The sequence below is a fragment of the Thalassophryne amazonica genome, chromosome 5, assembly GCF_902500255.1.
Source record: "Thalassophryne amazonica chromosome 5, fThaAma1.1, whole genome shotgun sequence".
Taxonomy (NCBI): domain Eukaryota; kingdom Metazoa; phylum Chordata; class Actinopteri; order Batrachoidiformes; family Batrachoididae; genus Thalassophryne; species Thalassophryne amazonica.
Window position 1 is genome coordinate 88505651 of NC_047107.1, and position 25391 is coordinate 88531041.

General features: G+C 41.0%; 2 protein-coding genes across 3 annotated transcripts in view; both read right to left on the bottom strand.

Annotated features, from left to right (window-relative positions):
• Positions 1 to 241: 241 nt before the first annotated feature.
• ctsla (cathepsin La) lies at positions 242 to 5382 on the bottom strand. Its single transcript, XM_034170808.1, has 8 exons — positions 5252 to 5382; positions 4445 to 4576; positions 4244 to 4366; positions 3101 to 3253; positions 1380 to 1604; positions 1018 to 1186; positions 794 to 911; positions 242 to 663 (listed from the first exon to the last, which is right to left on the bottom strand). The coding sequence occupies exons 2-8, from the start codon at positions 4565 to 4567 to the stop codon at positions 564 to 566; spliced, it is 1011 nt and encodes a 336-aa protein (XP_034026699.1). The 5' UTR covers positions 4568 to 4576; positions 5252 to 5382; the 3' UTR covers positions 242 to 563.
• Positions 5383 to 14615: 9233 nt separating this feature from the next.
• Positions 14616 to 25391, bottom strand: part of dapk1 (death-associated protein kinase 1) — a 215423-nt gene continuing 204647 nt past the window's right edge. The window contains exons 21-27 of one of the 2 annotated variants that reach the window (XM_034170809.1): positions 24868 to 25053; positions 24470 to 24667; positions 22804 to 22942; positions 20481 to 20601; positions 19032 to 19220; positions 16634 to 18042; positions 14616 to 16597 (exon numbers count right to left, since the gene is read on the bottom strand). In XM_034170809.1, coding sequence (XP_034026700.1) covers positions 16750 to 18042; positions 19032 to 19220; positions 20481 to 20601; positions 22804 to 22942; positions 24470 to 24667; positions 24868 to 25053 — 2126 coding nt within the window. In that variant the 3' untranslated portion in view covers positions 14616 to 16597; positions 16634 to 16749. Of the gene's footprint in view, positions 16598 to 16633; positions 18043 to 19031; positions 19221 to 20164; positions 20407 to 20454; positions 20602 to 22803; positions 22943 to 24469; positions 24668 to 24867; positions 25054 to 25391 lie in introns of those variants that run through there. The other variant, XM_034170810.1, reaches the window with a different exon arrangement.

A 25391-nucleotide genomic window follows, 5' to 3' on the forward strand; every position in this document is an offset into this window, starting at 1 on the left:
TTTGTATGGTGACAGGTTTTTGCAATCCTAATGTAGGTTTGTTTGAAGAACACCCCCCCCCCCCCCCCCAATCATATCAATATGAACAAGTGTATTTTTTTTAACTTTAGGAAAATAAAGTATTATGTAAAAGGTCTTGGCAAGTGTCATCATTCACACACTCAGATGTCTACTCTTAAAGATTGGACCTGATGTGTCCCACAGGTACAGTAGCAGGACAAGAGACAACCATAAAGCATACTAGTGTTTCAGTTTATTTGATCACAGAAGTACCACAAAGAAAATAATCGACACAATGACCAAAGCAAATGTGAACATACCACTTACAAGTAGCATACACATATTTACAAAGAATACACTATACTTTAAAAAAAAAAAAAGCAATTAACTAGTGGCATAAAAACTGCCAAAGTAACGGCGTAATTTCCCTAAAAACAGTGTTCCGCCTCATAACATCGCAGAATCTCCTTTCAATGTGCTGCTGGCCAAGGCTTCAGCGTTTATCACAAACCAAAATATTACTATAATAAAAATGGACTCTGTTGTGACAGCAGACTGTCTGGTTACACCAGAGGATAACTGGCTGCTGTTGCAATTCCACAGTGGTTCTTCCTGTCTTTAGCCATGTAAATGTAACCTTTGTCTCCCCACGACTCACCCCAGCTGCAAAAAAGAAGAGTACATGGGGGGGACCCACAAGGCTCATGACAACTTGATTTGGAAAATTATACCATGTTACAGACAAAACAATTACTCAAAACTGTAAATCCAGGGTTTAACTTGTCTTACAGACCTGTTCTTGACAATCCAGTATTTCTTATTGTCCACATCTTCTCCCTCATAGCCATAACCCACTACTAGTACGCCGTGATCCAGCTCCTCACTGCTGCACTCCTTCTCATAGTAGATTCCTAAAAAAAAAAAAAACCAACAACAAAGAATTAACATACAAAAAGTTAACATGGCAAGTACAAAAATGTTTCTTTGAACAATTTACTGGACATTCATAAAACGTACCCGACTGGTAGAACTGGAATGATTCGTGACCGGCGTCAATGGCCACAGACAAAGGTCCTACAGCAGCCACGGCCTTCATCAGGGCGTGCTCACTACCACTCTTAATGTCCATGAAACCTGTGTCATTGGCAGAGTTGTACTTGGGGTCATAGCGACATGGCTGGTCATCCTGGAGGAGGAAGATGAACAAAACACTATAGCGCCAGTACAAACATCAGGATCAATAAAAAAAAAAAAAAAAAAAAAAAAAAACACACACAACTTCATGTGTGAGAAACAAACAGATTTTATCAATTTTCACTCTCAAACAGATGACTGCACTCAAGTCTTTTATGAATGTTGGCCAAGTCTGACAAACGTACCGTTCCTAGGTAAGGGTACGACTCCTCGGAGTCCAGACCATTGTTATCCTTGATATACTGGAAGGCCTGATCCATCAGACCACCGTTACAGCCCTCGTTACCCTCAGGCCTGGAACAGTCCACAAGGTTCTGCTCACTCAGGGAAACCAGCTTGCCAGTCTTCCTGAAGTGTTGACCCTCCAGGGCCCCTGTGGTGCTGAAGGCCCAACAAGAGCCACACTGACCCTGAAAGAGGGGAAGATTAGATTATGGGGCATGGCACATAGGAGCTTATTTACGTTTAAAAGTAACAGGAAAAGCCCATTAAAAGGATTACATTTGTTTAGAGTTAAAATCCTAAAACCTGATTTATGCTTCTACAATTTCAGAACTCCATGGCCACACAATGATGTAGACGCACGCATAACCCTTTGAAAGTTCTCTGTTGTGTCTTAATACAATTTTACGCAGGGACAGCGGCCCCTGGATCAATTTTTCCCCTCAAGCTCCACTTCTAATTAACCTCCAAACCAAAAGTGACCAATCACACAGCCCTTGTGGTCTCCATCATTAAAGCAGATGTGTGTTAGGCTACGTGGAGGGCATCTTTGATTCGCCACACTCAGGAGTGTGTGTGAAATTTAACATATTACAGTGCAGGCAGCAAGCAGAATTTTGTTAACTGCCAGCCTTGACTAAAGCCCTGCCTCGTTTAGGCACTGGGTCTGGGCATGATTTGTAAAAAATAAATAAATGCCCAGACTGCCACTTGATGCAAGATGAAGAATGGAAACACTGCATATGAAAGATGGCATTAAGTGCCACTGCACAAAAAAATAAAATCTATCAACAGTTGGTGATGGAAGTACTTTCCGTTTATGGTGGATGAGGACAAATACAGAAGCCAACATACAAATAGTGCAATAGAAAAAAAAAAAGAAAAAAAAAGGAGGCAACACTACACATTTTGCTGAGCTTTTAAAAAGAAACTTATCTAAATTGTTACCCTTCACCTTATAAACCTGTTATTTTATTTGGACAGCAAATAACAGTGGTACAGAGAATCATGTAATTTCATTGGCTTCTACTACTAATTTTGGTATTTTGATAACCTGAAAAACAGATTTGTACAAGGGGAGGGGGGGCACGCCTAAGTGAGAATGTTTAATTCATGTACAGCTGTTTGGATGTACAGACAGTGTAGACAACCGATTGCTAAAATGTTTTGACATTGAAAGTCAAGGCACAGGCTGTTCACTTGGATCAAATTTAACGCTGACCTGGGCAGACGGTATGATAGTGCCCTGAGCATTTCATCTCGGGTATACATTTTTTTGTTGATAATTCTGACGTGTAAAGTATATACACATGATTCAATAATGCAAATTCTAAAGACAGTGACACTTTGGCATTTGACCCACCATTTACCACTGCATTTTGAGGGCCCACAACCCAGAGTGGCTGCGTTATCTTACCCTTTCAGAGAACAGTGATAAGGCAAACTGAGCACAGTTAAAACACAGGTTTGTTGCACCATCTCCCAAGATGAGATCATGCTTTTGTAACAGACATGAAGTAAAACCATTGTACATACATATTACTGTTGAACAGAGTTTGACAAAGCATTTAGCACTTACTTTTAGATTACATTTGTCTCTAAAGGCCAGACACACTGAATATTTAAACACAGCTCAGGAAGTCGTATCAGGTGTGACTGAAGGAGTGCGTTTAGACATCCTTACCTGGTCTTTAACAGGGGTGACGTAGCCTTTCTCCCTCCAGTCCACAGAATGCGGAGCCTCCAGAAAATGTGGCTCCATAAACAGAGACCCTTTGAATTTTCTTTGTGCTTTCTGCTTGTAGCCAGTCATTATCTGCCTGAACTCCTCATGAGTCTGTGGAGAGGAAACATTTAAAAATATGACACCACCAGTGTGACTAATCAGTATTTTCTATGAACAGTATCAACAGGACGCTGTGCATTATGGTTCAACTATTCCAGAGTTTTTACATTTTCAGGTCTCAAGACTGCATAAAGCAAGTGTTACTAAAGCTTGCTGCTTTAACATCACCAACAGTATTCACACAACATATTTAATCCAGCCAATACAATGTTTAGCCTGAACAGACCGATTTGGTCTGAGCAACATCTGAAATACTATAATACGTAATTCATGTACTTTAGATTTTTGAACTCTAGTTTCCATTGGCACCTCTGATTGCAGGGGTGCAGCTACATTAATACACACTAATTTATATTCTTTCTGGAATTTAATTCCCTTATCAAACTGATGTGCTTTGCAAGTGCCAAAACAGAGTGCTTGTGATATCTTACACACAGATAGCACTCATTCTAACCTCAGCCCCATTATACTGTTGGCAAAGCTAATAGTTACAATAAAAATGGATACATTCAAATAACATTACAGTAGTCTCAAAAGCAGCTTCTTGCTAGATTTGTATGAGTTTAAATAACATTCTGCATACAAATCAGGAAAAAAAAGATACAAGATTGATAATTAATATTGGCTCAATAAAGAGTTTGTCTAAGTGCACAGCTGGAAACATTTCACCATGTGGAACACAAAGTGTGGAGCTGGGTGTATTGTTCTGTGCAGCATCAGAAACTGTCAACTTCCAGAATTAGAGTATCTATCAGATCTTAGAAGTGGATGGCACCCTCTCGAAATAAGAAGGCAGTTACATGAGCAGAAAATTTTTTGTATGGCCAGACACATGCAGTTTTTACAATTGTGCACTGAGACAAGCCTTTGGATACTTTCGCGGGGGGGAACAAAAACAAAACACAGGACTCCCTCCCAAATTTCACTTTTTTGAAAAACAAACGAGTGGACTGTGGATCTGTTTGAAAGCTCGGGTCTTACCATGTCCCCAAAATGGTTCATGCCCAGGCGGTAGGAGTGTTTGCCTAAAGAGCGCTCCAGATTGTGCAGCTCGATCTTCTTCAGGTTCTTCTCCCACACCATTCGCCTCCACCCCTCCTCCGTCTACAAACACAACAAGACCTTCAACATGAGTTGACAGCACAAAAGATTACCAGAAAAAAAAAATGATACAGTAGCCACCTCATGGTATTGTTTACTGTGCCAGCTCTTCCACAGGTTCCAGTGCTGGTCAAGCTGTGGGTCCAAAATGGGGACTGTGAAGGCTGCACTCAGGCACAACGCCAAAACTGCTACAAGCAACATCTCGGCTTCCTGCAGACACACGTTGGGATAGTTTCCAAGAAGGCAGCAAAATCTCAGTACTCGGAACAGAATTATTTAGGACTTTTTTTCCCTGATCAGTGCCCTTTATTCTGGTGTGACGGTCAGTCACATGATCAGTACGTGAACGCCCCAAACAGCGCACTCACCTCCCTACCTACAAATGGCATGTAACTGGATCTGCGACGGCACATGTTACGGATCATTCTGTGACCGGTTTCCCTGCAGACAGGAAGCGCTCCCCCGCCCCCAAGACAAAAGCCCAGGCCTGGTTTAGTTCAGTCACGAGACCAGACGAGGACTAGCAAACAGGGAACCGAAACCACGAACCGAAACCAAAAGCAGTACTACGAATTTATATCTGAAACCACAATTACCGCACGTGTTTTTTTTTTTTTGTTTTTTTTAAAGGAAAAAAAACGTAGGGATGGACGCACGCGCAACCCAGTTGTTAGCTGCACAAGACAAAGATAACTCAGCTAATACAAATAACATTTTAGGAACTTTCAAAAACATGATTTAGTTGCATATAACATATACAAAGTAGCATTTCTTTGAGTTTGGAAAAAACAGAAAAACAAACGTTCACCTGTAAAAAAATTTACTATACATAATCTTTCCCGCTTAATTTAAAACAGAACGCCGTGAATTTAAAAGAGAACTTACTTTAGCATCTACTGCAGCCGTGGAACAGAGAGAAAAAGCCTCCTTTCGCCACGAAACACAAAGTTTATAAAGGCCTGGAAGAGAGCGGCACGTAGTCACATCAAGCCTCCTGATTGGTTGTCGTCCTGTTTTTTTTCGCCTCCAGGCCCCGCCCCTTGGTGTGAGCTCACCGGGGGCACGTGATAGTCGACAACGTGACGTTTTTCTCTGCGAAAACAACATTTATCTCAAGATTGTTTGTTTCAAGCATTTTTCCTTAAAGCTATTCATATTGATTTGCAGCTCGGATTGTGAAATCACAGGCTAAGTTAAAATCTAAAACTATCCTTCAGATTATCTGGCAAAGGCAAAATATCTGGATAGAACAGAGTCCAAAAATGAGAAAACATCTAGGAAATGATAGCAGGGAGAGTGAAACCTCTGCATGTAACATCTGATTAATGTGCTTGTGGGATTTGTTAGTGGGCAGCTCAGTATTTTTGTAGTTGGGTGATTCTTAGACTACGAGCACTTATGTCCTTTGATCATATTGTATGAAAAACAGAAAAAAGGGGAAATTTCACACTTTTATAGTTATCTTTACAATGAAAGCGTGTTAAGAAATTTGTTCTAGTAGTCTATGATGACTTTTTCACCTTTTTTCAGCATCATTATATGCAAATATTGCCGTTTTGTGCTTGTCCCACACCCAGACTTTTGATCTTCAATGATAAAAATGAATGGTAAAGAAACATTTTTTCTAATGTTTTAAAATATCTCTGAATAAAATATCAGTAAAATAATCAAAACATAATTGGGGTATTCAATGTCATACAAGTGTTGTGATTTTTTAAACAAGTTGTTTTAAACAAGTTTAGTTGTCCCACACTATTGCCGTAATTTCCACCACAACACTGTAATGTCCCTTTAAACAGTTTGTATGAAAGATTGTTTGGGTAGTTTCTATAGAGATAAACAGTGACATCAGAGCACATGTATATAGCGCCAAATCACAACAAACAGTTGCCCCAAGGCGCTTTATATTGTAAGGCAATGGTGTGGTGGAAATTACATTTACAAAGCCAATAGTGCCCGTAGTTAAAGAATCACCCAGTTCTTTGTAGGACCCGACCTTCTCATTACTTAAAAAAACAAACAAACAAACAAAAAAGCAAATGTGAACTCAGTGAGCACATATATGCGCCAAATGTTTTTCCTTAACTATGCTGAGGTACAGGTGGGGGCACTGTTTCACCAAACTACCACTAAGCCTACTTTCTCACGAAGCGGCGAATACTGATGAATGTTGTGATTTTTTGATTTGATGACTTTTTGGGCAAAAATCAAGACCGTATATCACGGAGCAGCGAATGCTGATGAACATAGTGAATTTCTGGTGCCTCTGAAGAGGAATTGCTATCCTGCTGCAGAAGAAAAGGAAAAAAAGAGGAAGAAAAAAGAAAGCAAGAAGAAAAGGTACACCATTTGGTTCAGAGTAGTTGCGAGAACCAAAAAGAAATTTAGCGATGCGCATTGCAGCCGTTTACAAACGGTTAAAACTGTTTTACAAATGTTTGCAACTGTTTGAGGAAAAAAAATTTGTTAAGAAATTTTGAACATGTTCAAAATTAATTTGAACAAGAAATATTGTTAGTGAACCTGAAAACTGTTTGTAAATTGTTTTGCAAGCTTTTACAAATCCCGACCAAACCCAGAATTTGCTACGTTCATCAGCATTTGCTGCTCCATGAGATACGGACCCATAATGCAACACAGGTTCATAATAATTCCGGTTGTTCTGGTCTCATTGATGGCTGTGTTAATGGAAGTTAACATTAAAGTTAACATTTTTTGACATAAAATTAAGTGTCAAAAGAGCAGTACTTGAAAAAATAGAATTGAGAAAAAAAAAGTCACAAGCAGATTTTTGGGTGTCAATGAACTTTATTAACAACCTCTATAAATTTGAGTCCAACTTAACATCTTATCTTTAACTATTCTTAACTTGTCTTTTAATCTCTGATTACTGCACATAGCAAAAATTTCAAGCACCTGTGTTGCTTCGGTACATTTTAAGAGATTGATTTTCATGCTTCTGTTCACAGATAAGTAGATGCAGGCTGAGACAGTAAGTCAGCTTGTTAGATTCTGTTGGTAACTGTGAAAACTGCTGCATATTAAGCTCTAAAATTTTTGGTTCTGATAAATGTAGGTGAGGACCACTCACTCACTTAGTCCAATCAAGGGTCGTGGGGGCTGGAGCCTATCCCAGCAGTCACAGAGCACGAGGCGGGGTACACCCTGGACAGGACGCCAGTCTGTCGCAGGGCCACAAACAAACACAGTCACACCCACTCGCACACCTACGGACAATTTAAAGTTTCCAATCCACCTAACCTGCATGTCTTTGGATGTGGGAGGAAACCGAAGCACCCGGAGGAAACCCATGCAAACATGGGGAGAACATGCAAACTCCACACAGAAAGGCCACAGGCGGGAATTGAACCCATGACCTTCTCGCTGTGAGGCCACAGTGCTAACCACTAGCCACTGTGCTGCCCAGGTGAGGGCCAGTGAACCTTATATTTTGAGCCATGTTGCCATCTTTTAACATATATAAAACTTCACTTATTCTTCAATGATGTTGTCAGAGTGGGCTTGTTCAGGCAGGACTTTTGTTTGCATGTAATTTGCGAAGCAATCATCAAGTCTTGGTGGTAGACCCAGCTGCTTATGGGGGTCATGTTGTTGCAAAATAGTTTAAATATGTCTTGTGTGTCATGTTAAATACCCCCACAGTGCTAAAATGTTATGCAAAATTTAGTCCCAAAGCAGCTCCTTTGTATTTGCCCATCTGTTTGCTTTGTGATGGCAGTTGACCAAAGCTGTGATAAAATATGAAAAATTGGAAAGTTCTGATATAAACAAAGGCTGACTGATTAATGCTGCTGCATGCAGAACAAGATTTCCAGTGTTTAAAATAAAAACTGTGTGTTTAAAACAATGACTAGAGAGTCAGTTCCCAGATTGTCTCAGTTTTGTGGGGAGAAAGGTGGGGGGGCATGGTCCCCCAACTAGTCACAACTTCACCTGAAGCTAGATCTGCCCCTGGACTATCTGTTATCAGGGCATCTCCTACAGCTTTATGATGGCTAAAACCTGCAGACTGTCATCAGATTCTTGTTGCAGTTGATCACTTTAGCAGGTGTTTTTCACTAAGAAAAGCAAAATAATCTATAATAACACAAAATAATGAATAATAATAATAAATAATAATAATAATAATTGAACTGGTCAGTTAAAAAACTAGAATTTAAGCCTTTCCTTAAGAGTAAAATAATTAGAAAATAAATATCCACAAACATCATGATATTTATGTATGCTGAAATAAGATTCCATATAACCTTTTTAACCAGGTTAGTCCCATTGGGATCGAGACCTCTTTTTCAAGGGCGACCTGGACAATTATAAAGTTTCCAGTTCACCTAACCACATGTCTTTAAATGTGGGAGGAAACCGGAGTAAACCCACGCAAACACATGGAGAACATGCAAACGCCACACAGAAAGGCCACAGGGAGAATCAAACCCATGACCTTTTTGCTGTGCTAACCACTAATCCACCGTGCTGCCAGTTTCAACTTCTCTCTTGAATCTGACCAACTTACAGTAATACATCAAAGATGTATGGGCAGCACGGTGGGTTAGTGGTTAGCACTGTTGCCACAGAGCAAGAAGGTCATGGATTCGATTCCAACTTGTGGCCTTTCTGTGTGGAGTTTGCATGTTTTCCCCGTGTTTGCGTGGGTTTCCTCCCACATTTAAAGACATGCAGGTTAGGTGAATTGTCCAGGTCTCCCTTGGAAAAGAGGTCTCGATCTCAATGGGACAAAAGTAAATGCACATAATCACATTGCTGGCATGACATTGGAATAACCCTGTGGTATCACACCTTACAATAAGCTGAATGACATTATTTCCTTCCTGTGTAGCAAGCAGACCGCATGTTCAGCAGCAAGTGTGTGACTGTATCCTGCTGCTCAAGCACAGTGACACATGACAATGACACGCTGAGGACTTTCTGCTTGCACATGCAAATTTGGTAAGTTTGCAGATTCCATCCAATGATTCAGTACCAGCAGGACTAAAGCTGCTGCTTTTGTGGATGAAGTAACGTGAGCATTACAATATTAACAACTTCCTAGATGACCTGCAGCCTGGAACACCGGCATAGAAAGAACACTTTAGATTTTGGTGTGGATTTGCAGCCTTGACATTCAATGTTGATTTTTCTTTTCTTTTTAACATTTTCACAAGTTTCTCACACAATAATCCAAGTGACGTGGTTGAACAACTGTAGTAAGATCACTGAAAGTCCTGCTGCACTGTAACACTCACTTTCAACCGCTTATCCAAGATCAGGTCGTGCGGGGCTGGAGCTTATCCCAGCAGTCACAGGGCGTGAGGCAGGGTACACCCTGAACAGGACGCCAGTCTGTTGCAGGGCCACATATAGACAAACACACACATTCACACCTGCACACACATTTAATGATTTCAACTGGTTTGATAAGATGAAGAATTTATTAAAACTAATAGATTGACATGGTCAAAGGGTTTTACATGAAAATTCAGTAAGGTATATCTTATACATTATATTCCACTTCTAAGGTGGAACTATGCCAGTATACAAAGGTATATCTAAATATCTAAAAAGGAAGAGTAAAATAGGAGAGTAGAAAAGAGTAGAGTAGACATGTCAATCCAATTATGTTGAAATAAGTCTGAAGATGTAAGGCATGCAATGGAACACTCTTTATGTCACAAAGCCAGAGAACAATCATGCTGTCATAATTTTGTGGTTTGTGGATAGATTCAAATGATCACATCATGTTTAGGAATATTTGTGATGGAATTTCAATTTTCAATTTATTTTCATTTATATAGCGCCAAATCACAACAAAGTTGCCTCAAGGCACTTCACAAAAGTAAGGTCTAACCTTACCAACCAAATTAAATTGCAATTAAATTTAGGATGTTTCTATCTCCCCATAGCCCCCTTCCATATAAATAAATAAATAACAACAAAAATTTTTTAAATAATAATGATAAAATAAATTAATTAAATAAAAAAATTCAAATAAAAACAGCCAATCGGGCATGTTTGCCGAGCTAATCTCAGAGAAATGTTACAATTGAAAAAAAAAGTTAACAAAACAAAACAAAAATCTTATTCTACAAGCCTTCTGAAATAAAAAGCAATGTTTTTGCACACCACTGGGCATGTGCATCCAAAATAGGATGTCCCCAGTTCAAGGCGACATGTGAACCTTCCTCCATGTACATCTGGAGTTGCATCAGGAAGGTCTTCTGGCATGAAGAAAACAAATAAAAAATAAATGATAATTCATAGTAACCATAAACAATTCTTCAAAACAACTATTCTAAATATCTGCATTGGGCCAAAATTTTGACCCTGGCCTGTGACTTTGACTTTTCACCAATTTCTCTTGAAAGCAAAATATCTTTGTCCTTGGCTTACCGACATTATTTCCAGCAAGTTTGGTCCAAACTGGACAAACTGAGTTATTTTGTTCTCACATGGATGGGCACACAGGTTCGAAAACAACACAGTCTCATTCAAACGGGTTTTGATTTTCTTGTGTGATGGAGGTTCTCAGCTATGCGTAATGTGGTTTAGCATTAATCTCCAGTGAAGCACATTAAAATGTCTTGTTTGAAACAGTCTTCATGATCAGCAAGCATTCGTCAGATTAGGACACGACCAGGTCGGAGGTTAAATAAGACGTTCGTCTGCACTTTCCATCAAAGATTAACAGCTCATCACAAACCACGTCTGCAGATCAGGGTCATGATCACTGCTACAGTTTGTTTTTATAATCCATACCCACCCTGGATTGTAAACAGATCAACGGAGGCAGTATTTCATAATACAAGAAAAACTGTAGTTGTACAGTTCCCATCATACAGATATAGATATAAAACTTTGACAATGTGGATCCATAGACCAAACCAGGACTTGTTCTCCTCTGTACCTCAGCCATTTTAAGACATGTTAGACTGCCTTTCAGGTTCTAAGTCAAACTGTCCTCAGACTCAGCTACAGTCCAGATTTATACACGCACTAACATTAGCATGCTAACAGTGAAGCAATCAGCACATTATTTTCAGAATGTCAATATACTGCCATTCAGTATGGAAAAGTAACACTTAGCGTGTTATGTTTAGCATATTAGCTTAAGTGTCCTCAGACTCAGCTATGGTCCCGGCTTTTAACTTTATAAAGCACCAGCACCATTAGCATGCTAGCATCCTTGCATCAAAGTGATCAGTGCATCCCTAAATCCTATGTACTGTAGCTTTATCATCATTCTCAGTGGTTTGATCCCTGTTTACAACTGTTCATGAGTCTTTGAGCAACACACTAAACCTAAAACTCCAAATGCAGGTCAGCACTTCACATAGTCAGTTCCATACATATTTGGTGAGTGATCCTAATTTAGTAATTTTCATCTCTGTCCACCACCACAATGGAGCGGAAATGAAACAGTCCATATTTACTGTGGGAATTATGGCCATTTTTATACAGTTTCTCCATTTTCAGAGCCCACAAGTACTTGAACAAACTAAACTTAAGAATTGTTAGTAATACAAATATCAACTTTTACAGCCACAGAAGCCTGTAACTCCTTCAGAGTTATTACAGGCATCTTGGTGGCTTCCCTCACTAATGTCCTTGCAGGGTCACTCAATTTTTGAGAACTGGCTTTTCCAGACAAATTTATCATATAGTACCACACTATTGGTATTCTTCAATGATTTATTTGAATGAAATCCAAGACATATTCAGACATTCATGTGTTTATCTCCTGACTTGTAGAAAGAAACCTGGCTGTAAAAGTGAGGATTTACTGCCACATTTACAGTTTCTGTTATATTTCACTGTATGAATCATATTGTTGTGAGGTTTAATGCTTTTTGAAACATTCTTAAATATTCTAGTTATACAGAATTAGCATTTATGTCTGAACATACTTTAATTTATGTACTTAAAATTTTGGTGTGTAAATAATTTAGAATTTTTATGTGTGGAATATTCCAACAGAATAAAGTTCAGTTTGACACAAATTAATTTCTTCAAAATCAGTACTTCTTTTGGTAAGCTACATTTAGTCTGATGTGGCATAGAATGCACAGCAGCTGTCAACAATGTTCTGCTGAATCAGATTTTAAGATCAAGTATAAAACCATTTTTTTTTCTGAATTGTGTGTGTGTTTAAAGCACGACAGACTCAAAAACAAACCATTTAAACACCCAAACCTCCTGCTTAATGGATCTGTACAAATATTTTGAAATGTCAGCATTTGACAAGTTAAGACGAACCCTGATTGTACGGGTGAACAAACAGACATCATGTGCACGGAGGTGGACTTTGATGCCCCATCGGCCTGAGAAAACAGAAGGAACACTGTTTGGAATGTTGCTCAGGACAGAGTCAGAGCAACAAAAACACATTTGAAGAGAGCGACAAATTCAAGAGCAAACAGTGGTTACATTTCTAGAAATTAACGAAGCAGTGAAGCATTCCTCGAACTGTAGAGTTGAACTGTTTTTATCTTTTTTGAGTTTAGCTGAGTTAAAGGTTAACTAAACTGAAACAAACTATTTTCTTAGCGGCTTTATTAAAATGATTTCGTCTTGAATGAAGAATGTTTTGAATTTCATATTCAAAGATTAAAATTCAGTTGCACGACTTCAACCTTTAAATATGAAACTCAAAATCTGTGTGATCCTTGTTCTTATAATCTCTGCTTCTTTACACACATACTCTGCCACATAACTGAGCGTAGTGATGTGCTGGCACTTTCAAAATAACAAATCATCTCCAATTTGCTGCATTCCATCAGCAGATCACAGCATAATTATCCACCAGTTTGCTTAAATACCGTCGGTGCAACAATAATTAAATGTCTTAAATAAGATTTTTTTAATAGTCAGTGCATGACTGTCTTTGTGTGTTTTATGGACAAAGTGTGACACATCAATGACAGTAATTTTGTCTTCATTGCAGAATAGCGCAGAATTATGGCCCGCCTGTTACATATGGAGACATTTATTTCTGAAGAAACAGGCACAAAGTAAACATTTAAACTCTTAAAATATGCCTGACATTTACAATGAATGATATTTTGTTGCTCTGCTGCTGGTCTGTCATGTACACACACCAAGGTTTCAAAAGTGCAAAATCCAGACAATATCAGGACCCGCTGAATTTCCCTTTGACCTTGATAAATCCTATTGTGTGTGCAGTGCAAATCACACCCATTTGTGTGTTCCCTCCCACAGTTTTGCAAACCAAGTTGGATAAACCCCAGATTGCATATTCATGAAGGCAAAGGTGCTAAATGGACAATACACACCATTACACGCATTTGAAAGACACAATCCTCAATGCGCACTGGCAGCAAAGCAGCATGCATTTTTTTTTTTTTTGAGTGCTATGATGTTTGTGCACATTTTAACTTGTAAACCTATTGTTTTAATTTGTTGAGCTATAAGATGATACCACTAATTGGTTTTGAGTTATCTACGCAAGTTGGATGGGATGGACTCACTCACTCAACTACATTTTTGTTGTCCGAGCCGAACGCTGGCTAACCACGCAGTGTTATTAAGCTACGGAAAGGAGATTCACACCCAAAATACTTCACCAAAGGAACCGAAAATTGTCCAATATTATTTATTATATTTATTTATGCTTTATTTCTGCTTTTCTGTTTTTTTCTTTTAAATTAATGAAATAAATGAATGAATGAATGAATGAATAATCATATACCTTTAATGAAGTACAAGACAGCAATATTAAGTAAACAATTTATTATAAAATTTATTACACTATAAAGTGTCAGAAATACTCAGAACATGGTATTCCAAGCCAAGGTAGAATAACATAAATAGCAACAAAAAGATCTGTGCAATAAACCAGGTCTCTGAAGTCAAGCAGGTCCTTCTGAGATCAAGTTCACAGAGACAATAATTCGTGTCCCTCAGATGCAGTTTGAGGGCCGGCGCAGAGACCAGTGGCGGTCACAACCGTGCGGAAAAACAGACACCAAAAGGAGATGGACTCGATACTATTACAGTAGTTCCCAACTTTAACAAAAATGTTCCTCTTTTCCAAATGAACAGGAGCATATTAACCTTTTCTCCCTCTTGAAACATCAGTTTGTATACTGTACCAGACAATGTTAGAGAAATGAACATGTGTTTAGGCACACATCATTGGCAATGACGCACACTTTCAAAAAAAAAAAAAAAAAAAAAAAAGTGATTTCTGAGCATAGAGGGAAACATTTTCTTTTTAAACATTTGTTCTGTGTGGATTTTACCACCTTGTTTTATTTATTTTTTTAACTTGTCACAATAATCTTAGATGTGTTGTACATTAATTTTGCCTGGTTGCAATCAACATATTTGGCAACAAAAAAAAAAGAAGTGTCGATCGAGCTGAAAGCAAACGAACTGGTGAGCGTGTGGAGGTAACGAGGCTGAACTGACACACACAGAACTCCGCTACTTACACCAAAGTTACAAGAATTGATCAGCAAATTCAGGCTAAATAAAGCATTTGAAATATTGTTGCAAAGGTTTATCTGTTAACACTGTGGATGCTGAACAGACAGAAAAATACTGCAGTCGTTCCCACACTCTGTCATGATAAAGCCTTTTAAACTTTTACAATACCCTGTAAGAAGAAGCATTTTTCTGAGTAGCGTGTTAGCAAGCAGTCAGTTATACATCAAGTGACAATGTGGTGGTGGGGGTCAAATGAAGCGTGCTGTTTATTTGTTTTTTGGGGCCTCCTTTTTTTAAACTAACACAGAGTTCTTGCCAGTCTTACCCTGTACCCTGCTTCTGCTGAGCAGCTTCATGTTAGCGTCGTTAGCCAACAAACTGAAAGAAGGAGACGTGTGCGGGTGACCGACGCCAACAGACGGCTCAAATTCATCATTGGCATAAACGTCGCTCCAAAATCTGACACTAAGAAAAGAAATCTGATCTGCTACGAACGCAGAAAATCAAAACAAAACTGCTCAGCAAGCATAAAACGAGCCGCCGTAAACTTTTACCATAACCGATGACGCTTAACAGGTTATTAGCAAACCTCAAACGTGTGTGCCTTAAACCTGTTCTCATTCTGGGGCATGTTCTAGTCTCTTAGACTCTGTCGCCTCAACACTCTAATGATGATCCAAATAAATCTGTTGTGCCGAAAATCAGCAGTAAGACACATTTTATCTCAGTGAAGAATCATTTTTGGTTGGTCTTATCTTGTGGTCCCTTTGTATAAATAAACTATGATATTGGATAAATGAAGAATAACACTCCAGGGCAATGAACTGTATAAAAATACAAATAATCCATTGACTGAATGTGAATACAGTCTACTCCCTTTTGTATGAGCCTACAATTCTCACAATGCATCACTCTTCTCTCATATATCCAGGCTCCCCTGTGACTGGGGTAAAACAAATAACACCAACATTACACATCTCATTTCTCACACCGACATCGAAAAACACACAATACAACACATCGGTTTTTGTTGTGCTAGTAAAATCCAGTTTTTCCAAAATTGTAACAACTATTCGTTATTTAACCCTTTATAACTTTATATTTATATAACCGTTTCCTTTCCTGATTAAAAAGCTAAACTAGTCTTCCGTGTGAGTGTCACCACCAGACGACCAACCTGCACTGCACACGAGCACTGATTGCAATTAATTTTTACGATTAAGTCTCAGCAAGGCACAATTCTTTCTTCAAAGATTTGGAAAGAACGACTGGATTTTATATAACATGTCTAATGTGCTCTTCAGGGAGGTAGAAGGCCACAAAGGCACTCTGAAAAAACAAACAAATAAAAAATCTGTTGGCTTAATAAATACTAAACTGTCAAAAGTCGCACATGTGAAAGACGAGTAGAGCGCGTGACCTCATTAAGTGGACCTGTGATGGATGAAGCGATTAACGACGGCAGCATCTTAGACTGTAAAACTCCTCTTTTTTTTTCTCTAAATCCAGAGGATAGATTAAAAAAAAAAAATCTTCCAAGCACGAGGCTGCCATCTTTTACAACTGCACCCATTCCAACAGGCTGAGCCGGTTATAACTTTTGGTTATGTGATGGGTGTGGTCTGTAACAGGAGTTGAGGGTGTCTGCAGCAGCGCACACGGAGTGTTAAAAAGCAGCGAAACGTTTTAAAAACAGGATAAAAATTGTCGGTAGAGCACAGAATTCCTCTTTGGCGCTCAGAGCATTCATGGTGGAACAAAGGTTCGGCTGTAGAGGCGTACAACACCACATCTGGGTGTGGTAATGTGGTGATGAGAGGGAGGGACTGCACTTGTTGATTCACACAGAGCACTGTGATCGTTTGTGGAAATGTCACACTGGTCTGTCTCTTCATGGAGAGAAAAATTATTCCAACCGTGTTTCAGCGGGATATGACGGAGCTGATGGAGTAGTACGATGTGCCTCCGTTGCAGGTTGGGGCGTAGCCGGTGGCGGCCCCACCCAGTGCTTCCATGTTGACCCGGAAAATGGGGGACGTTTTGAGCAGGAAGTCGGCAGCATCTCGGCGGCCGAGCTCTCTCAGTTTAGCTATTAGCACGCCCACCGTGCTGCCCGTCTGCCCACTCCAGTCCTGCAGCAGGGCGGCCATAGGACTGGGCTGCAGCCTGGGCTGCTGGGAGTCTGGGCCTGAGTCCAGCTCTGTGGTGCCATTAGGAGTCCCAGAGCTGTGTTTAGCCACCAAGTCTGTGAGTCCCAGGTTCGTGGCCAGCAGGCACCAGTCCTTCCCCAGAGCATCAGGAGGGTCCAGCATGCGGCAGAGCTTCCTGCGAGCCAGCAGGGGAACCTCTGAAATGTGGATGTCCGTCCCCAAAATTCCGTGCTGGTAAACTTCAGCACAGCCGAAGGCCAGGATGCTGCTGAAGCTCTCCCTGTAGCCGCCCATGGTGTTGGTGAGCGACGATTCCTGCTGGATTTGAGCCCGGAAGAAATCTTTGGGTTGATAGATCATGACCGGGGCGTGATGTTCTCGCAGCTGCTGTGGACTCAGATAGTATTTGGCTGTGAGCAGTCCAGGGAGCGTGGAGCTCAGGAGGTTCTCAGTTATCGTACAGATGGTGTCCAACAGAGTGTAGCACTTGGCTCGTTCTGACTCATGCCCACGTACCTGAATCTCCACTCCCTGTCCATGGTTGACCAACAGGATTATGGCCTCTACTCCTGCCTGACTGACCTTGGCACCATTTGTCCACAAGTAGATATCTCCATCCATATCATCCCCGTTCTCGTCCTCTGGCTTCTGTTGGTGGCTCCAGCGACACAGATTAACCTGCAGTTTGTGGAAGAGGCCACAGGGGAACGGGGTAAGGTGCTCAGCAGGGACGAGTCGTACTCCCCCGTAGATCAGCGACTCCTCCTCCTCTTCGGTCCAGGAGCGATGGAGGCTGTTTGTCTTGATGAGGGCAGGCACATCCACCATGGAGGGGTTGGTAACGTCACGGGCACAGACGTCCATGGCATCCAAGATCTGCAGCAGCTCATCTACATCGCTCTCTGGTGCGAGAGCCTGCACTTCCTCCAGCCTGTAGCGCCCCCTGTAGTGGTGGATGGCTTTGGGCGTCTCCACAGAGAGCAGCTTGGCGAGGATGTTGCTGCACAGCCAGCGTGGTTCCAGCAACACTACATCCTGCACCGTCTCACTCTGCATGATGTTGATCTGAGAGAGGGATCAAGAAAAAAAGCAAAACAAAGGTGAACTCGGGTTGAAGAAAGGAATAACATCAGCAGGAGGTGCAGAGAAACACATTTTGAACAAAACCAAAGCAACATGAATAAAAATGTAGAAAGAGGAAAGCTGAAGAATAAATATGACAAAACATAATGTCAAAGCCAAAAAAAAAAGGTGAAACTGAAGTGTACAGAAAATAATAAAATAAAGGCTGCAAAGTGCAATTAAATGTCTGAAAAACACCGAATGACTTTGAGTTAAACTAAAAGACATGCCCAAAGAAAACCATCATCATCAAATCATCCCTGAGTTACCCTCATAAACAGAAACAGGATGTATATAAATTGTTCACAGATGAAAGCCTGGATTTTATTAAAGATGAATAAACAGCGACCCCTACTGGCTGTCATGAACAGGTCCTGAGAAGTTTGAGATGAATTTGTCTTGATGAATGTACCTTGGCAAAGCGGTAAATCCAAGAGGTCAAATGATCAGTGACCTACATGTCTGTTGTCAAAATAAACAACAACAACAACATTATGTGTTATTTTATTAAATCTTATGTTTGATGCGCACTACTGTGAATGGGAAAGTGTGTCTGAACTTTTGACTGGAAGTGCATTTGAGTACTGGCAACAACTGAAATCACTTTGTGTTACCTGGAGACCTGTCCAGGGTGGACCCCTACTCTCACCCAATGACCACTGAGACGACCCACCCAGACCCTTAACTGGAATAAGTGTATTCAGAAAATGGATGGATGTAACAATTAATTGTATATATATTTTTAATCCTGTATGCACAATTTTGACCCTGTGCTGATTTTAGAAAACCCAGAATAAAATTCCATCACTTTTATCTAAATATCCAAATTGTTGTTTTAAACAGTGTTGTCCTCACTCGTGGATGCTGTGTGTTTGGACTACATCTCCTGGAGGTTGACAGGCTGACATCACAAAGGAAGCACGCACACCCACCTCCCCCATGCTGTGCAGCTGCAGGGCCAGAGTCCGCAGGTGATCCTGGCTAACCAGCGGGTTGATGTGCTCCTGGACATCGCTGACAAACTGCTGCCACGACGTCAGTTGGTTGGGTCCGCTCAGCTTCCTCCAAGCGGGCAAAGTGGCCAACAAACGCTCCAACAGCAGCGTGACAGGGCTGCACCTCTGTGCCCACAGACAGGGAGGAGTGATCAATAAGTACGACCCAGTACAACTGAGCACTGAGCATAGATACGATTTATACACTGTATATAATAAAAACTGCTGTGTTCATTAAAAATGCCAGCTATGTGTGGCATCATGGAGAATAACATGAAATCACACTTACTAAAGGATTCCTACGGGCTAAAACAGTCCAATGTGTGTGTGTGTGTGTGTGTGTGTGTGTGTGTGTGTGAGTGAGTGAGTGAGTGAGTGAGTGAGTGAGTGAGAGAGAGAGAGAGAGAGAGAGAGAGAGAGAGAGAGAGAGAGAGAGAGAGAAACCCCTGATTCTCAAATGAAATGACACAAACAACATAAAACATGATCCTAGATTTCTTTCAGAGTGAGACTTCAGGGCAGAGCCGTGTGGTCCCAAGGTGCCAGTACTTATAACTTTAAAAAGAAGGCTTCAATAAACCAACAGCCAGCCCACATAGTATGTGAAAGGAAAATGCGACAAAGAGCTACTAGAGGAGACGTGGAGGAAGATTATCCAGGGTTCTGTGTTCAGGCTCACAGAGTCACGAACGCCAATTTGTGTAAAGAATTTCAATTAAAGATATTTTTCAGAACACCACAAGTGGTAGCAAAGACTAGACTAGATTAAATTTAGATTAGACAGAACTTGGGAAGACTCCCTCAGGGACACTGAGGTTCCAGCAGCATTGTATAGCAGCACACAGAGTAAGAAGCACACAGAGTATCAAAAGAAGAAGTAAAAATTTGCAAAATGTAAATACAAATTGAAATACCAGAAATACTGATCGCTACTGGTTTACTGGCTACTACTGTTCCTCTCCTTCCCATCCTCTGTCTTCCTGTTACTCCTCCTCCCCCTGAGTGAGGAGTTGTACAGTCTGATGGCCTGAAGGACACAGGAGTTTTTCAGTCTGTTGGTCCTGCACTTGGAAGGAGCAGTCTGTGGCTGAAGAGGCTCCTCTGGTTGCTGATGACTAATTTAAACCATAGTTACCCAACTACATATATTCTGGCAGTGCTTACTAAGAGATAATCATTTTCAACCACTGTGAAGAACGTGTTGGTTAAATTGGTTAGAGAGCAGTTCTTGGGTTGAAACCAGTGATAATTCACAGTAAAGACAATACACATTAATTACAAATATTGCCAACAGTGGCAAAGAAATTGACAAAAAATATGGGATTAAAAGGTGGTGACCAATTCTGAACTGTATCAAGCGTGCATGTGTGTGTATGTAGAGCTCACAGAAATGATGCTGGTGCGGAGTTCCTGAAGGTGACTCCTCAGCAGCTTTATGTCTTTGGCATTTGATGCTCCCGCGTCCACAACAAACAGCTTATCACTGATCTGCAGGTCATTTCCAAACCTAAAATCAAAATAGTGTCGTCACTGCTGCGCTCCTCTCTTATGGCCTGTTATTCCTTCATGACAAATTTGTTTTGGAAATTACTGATTAATTCATCTGCCTGTGCAGTGAGAGGCAGAAAACAAGCAGACAAAGAGACATGTAGTACAGGTGGTCTCCCATATCCGGACTCAAACATGCAACTAAAGGCTGTAACATAAGGTTACTGCCTTAATCCCTCAATCACTAGTGTGACCACTAAAATGCAGTTACACTGTTGCCATCATCTTCCACTGTGCAGCTTTTTAATGGTGATCAGCTGATACAGGCTTTTCAATCGCAAAGTTTAGAGAGCAGTTCCAAATAGACAAGCAGAACTCGAGACCCAACACTAGAAGAACATCTGGAGGGTTCTTATCGCCGTCAAGACCACAAACAATTGGAACTTTGTGTCAGGACCAACATAATCTTACTATTGCAACTTCATTATCATCAGCATAGTCTGACTGTAGATTGAGACCCATAAATGTTTGGACAATAATAGTCTGTTTTGTTTTTTGTTTTTTGGCTCAGCTTTTCCCATTTTCCTCAGTGGCATAACTTTATATAAACTCTTTTAAAGCTCTAAAGTGTTCTACATAGTAGAATTGTGCTCTGGCAAGTGGAGGCAGGCACTGCTATCATTTTTCAGTTTGGAAAGATAAAGTCAAAGCACTGTGAAATCGGTCCATATTAAAAAAAAAAAAAGGAGTTTATTGTCATATGCACATAGGAACATGTTCCCTGCACAATGAAATGTGTTTACTGCATTTTACCCATCCTAATTGCCAGTTAGGAGCAGAGGTCGCCTTTTTGGCGCCCGGGGACCAGCTCCAGATGTACATCCCTGCCCTAGGTCACGAGAAGGGCTGAGCAAACCTTGACCGGCCTCATGACAAACAAACAACAACACACACATAACACACACAACACACATAAGCCGGCCCGGTACATGAACACATATAAAAGCACACACAAGGGAAGAATTGGGAAAAGAAAAACCTCCATTGCTGCTGTGTTGAACTCACACAGCAGCACTGGAGAAAAAAAACCCCATAGCACAGGAAAACAGTAAACAAATCACAGCAGACAACAGACGACAACCGAGACTTGAATGTGTCCAGTGTTCAGACAGACAGCCCGGAAGGCCGCCCTTGGCGCCATCGACAGGCCTTATCTGTCCATCCTGGGGGGGGGGGGGGGGGGGGGGATCCCAGTCCTAAATCAGTCCACCAGAGTCTCAAGGTCTCACAGTCAACATCTCAGGACTGGGAGGAGGGAGAAGACAAAGAGGCAGGGGAGACGAGGAGCGAGGCATCAGGAGTGTTCCTCAGGGGGAGGATTTTATCCCAGCGGGCTTGAAGGGCAGCTGGTATTTGGAAACCAAATAGATATCCAGATTAACAGACGCCTGAAAGATTCCACTGTCAGACGCCTGAAAGATTCCACCGTCTGAAACTTCAGAGTGGCTCCCAAATACATCTGAATAGAGGAGAGGAGATGTGGTCATTACTGACGATCAAAGCGGTTTTCCAGTGCAGCCATTCTCCCCGAGATGGATTCCAATGTGCAGTTAACACCCGCCGACTAAGCTGACACTGCCCTTCCAATCAAATCAATCATGTGGGGCAGCCTGGACGGGCCAATTAATGCCGCCTCCACCTTCTTAATTTTCCGGTAAACCAGTGCTATGACCGCTCCACACAGCAGAAACCCGGTCACCACAGCTCCAAATAAGTAAACATCTTCAACGTCCTCCACAGACAACGTGTACAGGCACATGACTTGCCACCTGCACCAGCTGTCCATCACGTAACCCGCCACGTGTCCCGGCAGGATAGGTCGGGTCCTCCGCTCCCGAGTGTCTTGTAGAAAAAATAGTGTCAATTGCGTTCAGAGACCACTTGATCAGATCCATTTTGCCGTTTTCCAGAGGAGCAGGGCTGGCAGCCTCACAGACAAACACGCTACAATAGCAGGAAAGTTGGGGAGGAGGAAAGAAAAATGCGACCGTCCTGACCGAGAGCAAGAAGGCATTACCCAAATACATGTCACTTCATTTTCAATAATTCATTGGAAACAAGCACACTTAAGCACTTGTCCACCACCCTCAAAACAACCTAATAAAGTCACTTTTCATGTAGGCGAGTCCCCCATATGCTCACGGTTTGAGTCCAGACTTACCTGCTCTTGACTTCTTTGAGTAATACTTTCTCCTTGTCGTAGCTGAACTCTCCAGAAAAAGCTCTGGGGACGTCAGCCAGGTCAGCGTGTGTGGCCACCAGGACCACAGTGAGCGGCTGCTGGATCCGACCTCCGAAAGCTGGTGGCACAGAGACAGAAACAAACACAGAGTATCATCACTAACCAGAATGACATATCCTTTGATAAAATGCCTAAAAGAGGCTTTTGCACACCAGACAGCTTACACACAGCACAGCAGGAAGTATTTTCTTGAACATGTCACTTGCAAATATACAAACTCAATCACTCAAAGTGGAGTTTGTTGGCAACACCAGACTCAAAATGTTCCAAATAATTATGAATCTCCCTCAGGATTGTTTTGTACCTGCTGCTATGGAGCTCCATTGATGGGTGTTTTTTTTTTCTTGAGTGCACATTTTTTGGGTGCAAGTATTGAAATAATTACAAAAAAATGTGTAAATGATTTGGTGCGTAAGATTCTCCACCCCAAATCCTGCAACTTCAAATAATTTAGTCACATTATTATTGATCAAAAAATCAATTGACAGCATCAATAGATGTACGTATTTTGACGTGAATATATTAGCCGCATCATTGTAAAAGCCGCAGTGTTCAAAGCGTGTGAAAAAAGTAGCGGCTTATAGTCCGGAAATTACGGTAAATTATTTTCAGATGCTTTCATAAATGAAGATGATCTCACTTAAATGGACAGGTAAGACTATATTATTTTCTCCTTGTGTGAATGGTTTTAATATTTAATAATGTGTTACACTACTAATGTACAGTACACTAACTCAAGAAGGAAACAATATTTATTTTAAAAATAGCTGATATTTTCAGTCACTCATGTCATTTTTCAGATTTGAAATGTTATCTCCTGTTTCTCAGAAAAAAAAAAAAAAAAATCATAAATAAAAAATCCACACTTCCTCATCACTTTTTTTCTGATGTCACAGATAGTAAAACTTTTTTTTTTTTTTTTGGTCATTTGATTAGACCAAAGAGCTGGCAAAAATGAAATCGCCTGCATTATTTCTTTCTTTCTTTTTTATTATGACCATTCTGTGTTCTGAACTCTGTCAATATCTTCACTGTTGTCAGACTGAAGGTTTTCTTCCAAGTTTTTTCTCCCTCACTGTGGTCTAAATAAGGCTCAAACCCACAAGGCTGCGTCCTCAAACACACGTTCAGACTGGACTTCAAAAAAGAAGCTCCACACTAGAAAAAAAAAATCATCTGAAAACAGCTCAACCTCCGCTTTGTTTACAACTGATTTGTGCTTGAATCAGCAGGTCCCGTTCTTGTGATGAAGTAGTAACAATACGGCCGTGGCTGAGGGCTGAAATAGAGCACAGGCTTCAGACAGCTGTAGTTTATCCTTCATCTGTGCACTTATCATCGACTTTTATTATTCAGGTTTTTTTTACAAATACGTATCAACATTTCACCATTTTTAGTGATTATTTGTGCACATTTTTGGTGTCTCCTACACTTTAAATCAAAACAGCTTTCATCTTGTAATTCTTATTTATTAACCATTGTGTATAAATTTGTCAAATGACCTAAAAAACTGTGTATTTTAGAATTAGTCATATTTTATTTGCTGTGCACTGAACCATTGATGTTTGTGTCATTGCGGCCTCACCAATGTAGTCCTGGGGTAGCGTGAGGGCTTTCAGCAGGTTCAGCCAGTAGGTGATGTGACCCAGCTGGGTCTCATATGGCTCCTCCAGGCTGAACAGGACCAGGTGAATTGCCGTGACGTCATTAGCCGCAAAGTAGTCGTAGGAGCAGTAATAGACGGGGTTCCCCGAAAACTCCCACGTGCTGAATTCACCCACACCTACAGGGGAGGCCGGGTGGAGCGACGGGTTAGAATGTTGAGCTGCATTAATCCCAACGTCAGATATTTAGAACAGTATTGCTTGTAAGTCCTTAAACTTCATTAACAATTAACTTTCGTGATGCCGAGTAAGAACACAACACTCCCAAACGATCCTGCCGTTAATTAAGCTGCTTCAATGGCAGCTCTGTAGTTCTCACTGTGAATGTTGGCGTGCTGGATGTCTATAGCCTTTGTGGCCTGTTCGTCAGCTGTGGACAGGGTGCCATGGACAGGGGAGAAGACCTCCAGGACACCTTTGGTCAGGCTGGGCTCAAACATCATGCTGCGACTCCGAACGCTCACATTCTCACAGCCGGGGTACAGGTTGGAAATGCTCACGGACACTAAAGGCAGATAAAAAGAGACACATGAGGACATGCTGGAAGCCTTTCTCAGTTTATACAAAGTGCTCGGTGCTCCTAATTTGCTTGATTATGAGATTTTATAAAATGACATGCACTACTGCATTTCTGTGCTAGTTTTTCATCTGAAGCAGATGTTCAAAGTACTTTACAGGACTCTTCTTGAGGATTAAAAACGCCTTAGTGATTTTCCTGCCCGACAGGGAACAGAACCAACAATTTTCTGGCAACAAACTCTACTTTCTTACATCTTGGTCATCACCTCCTGAATACATCATGTACAATATGGAATATTTTATGCCTCTTCTGGATGTTTTTTG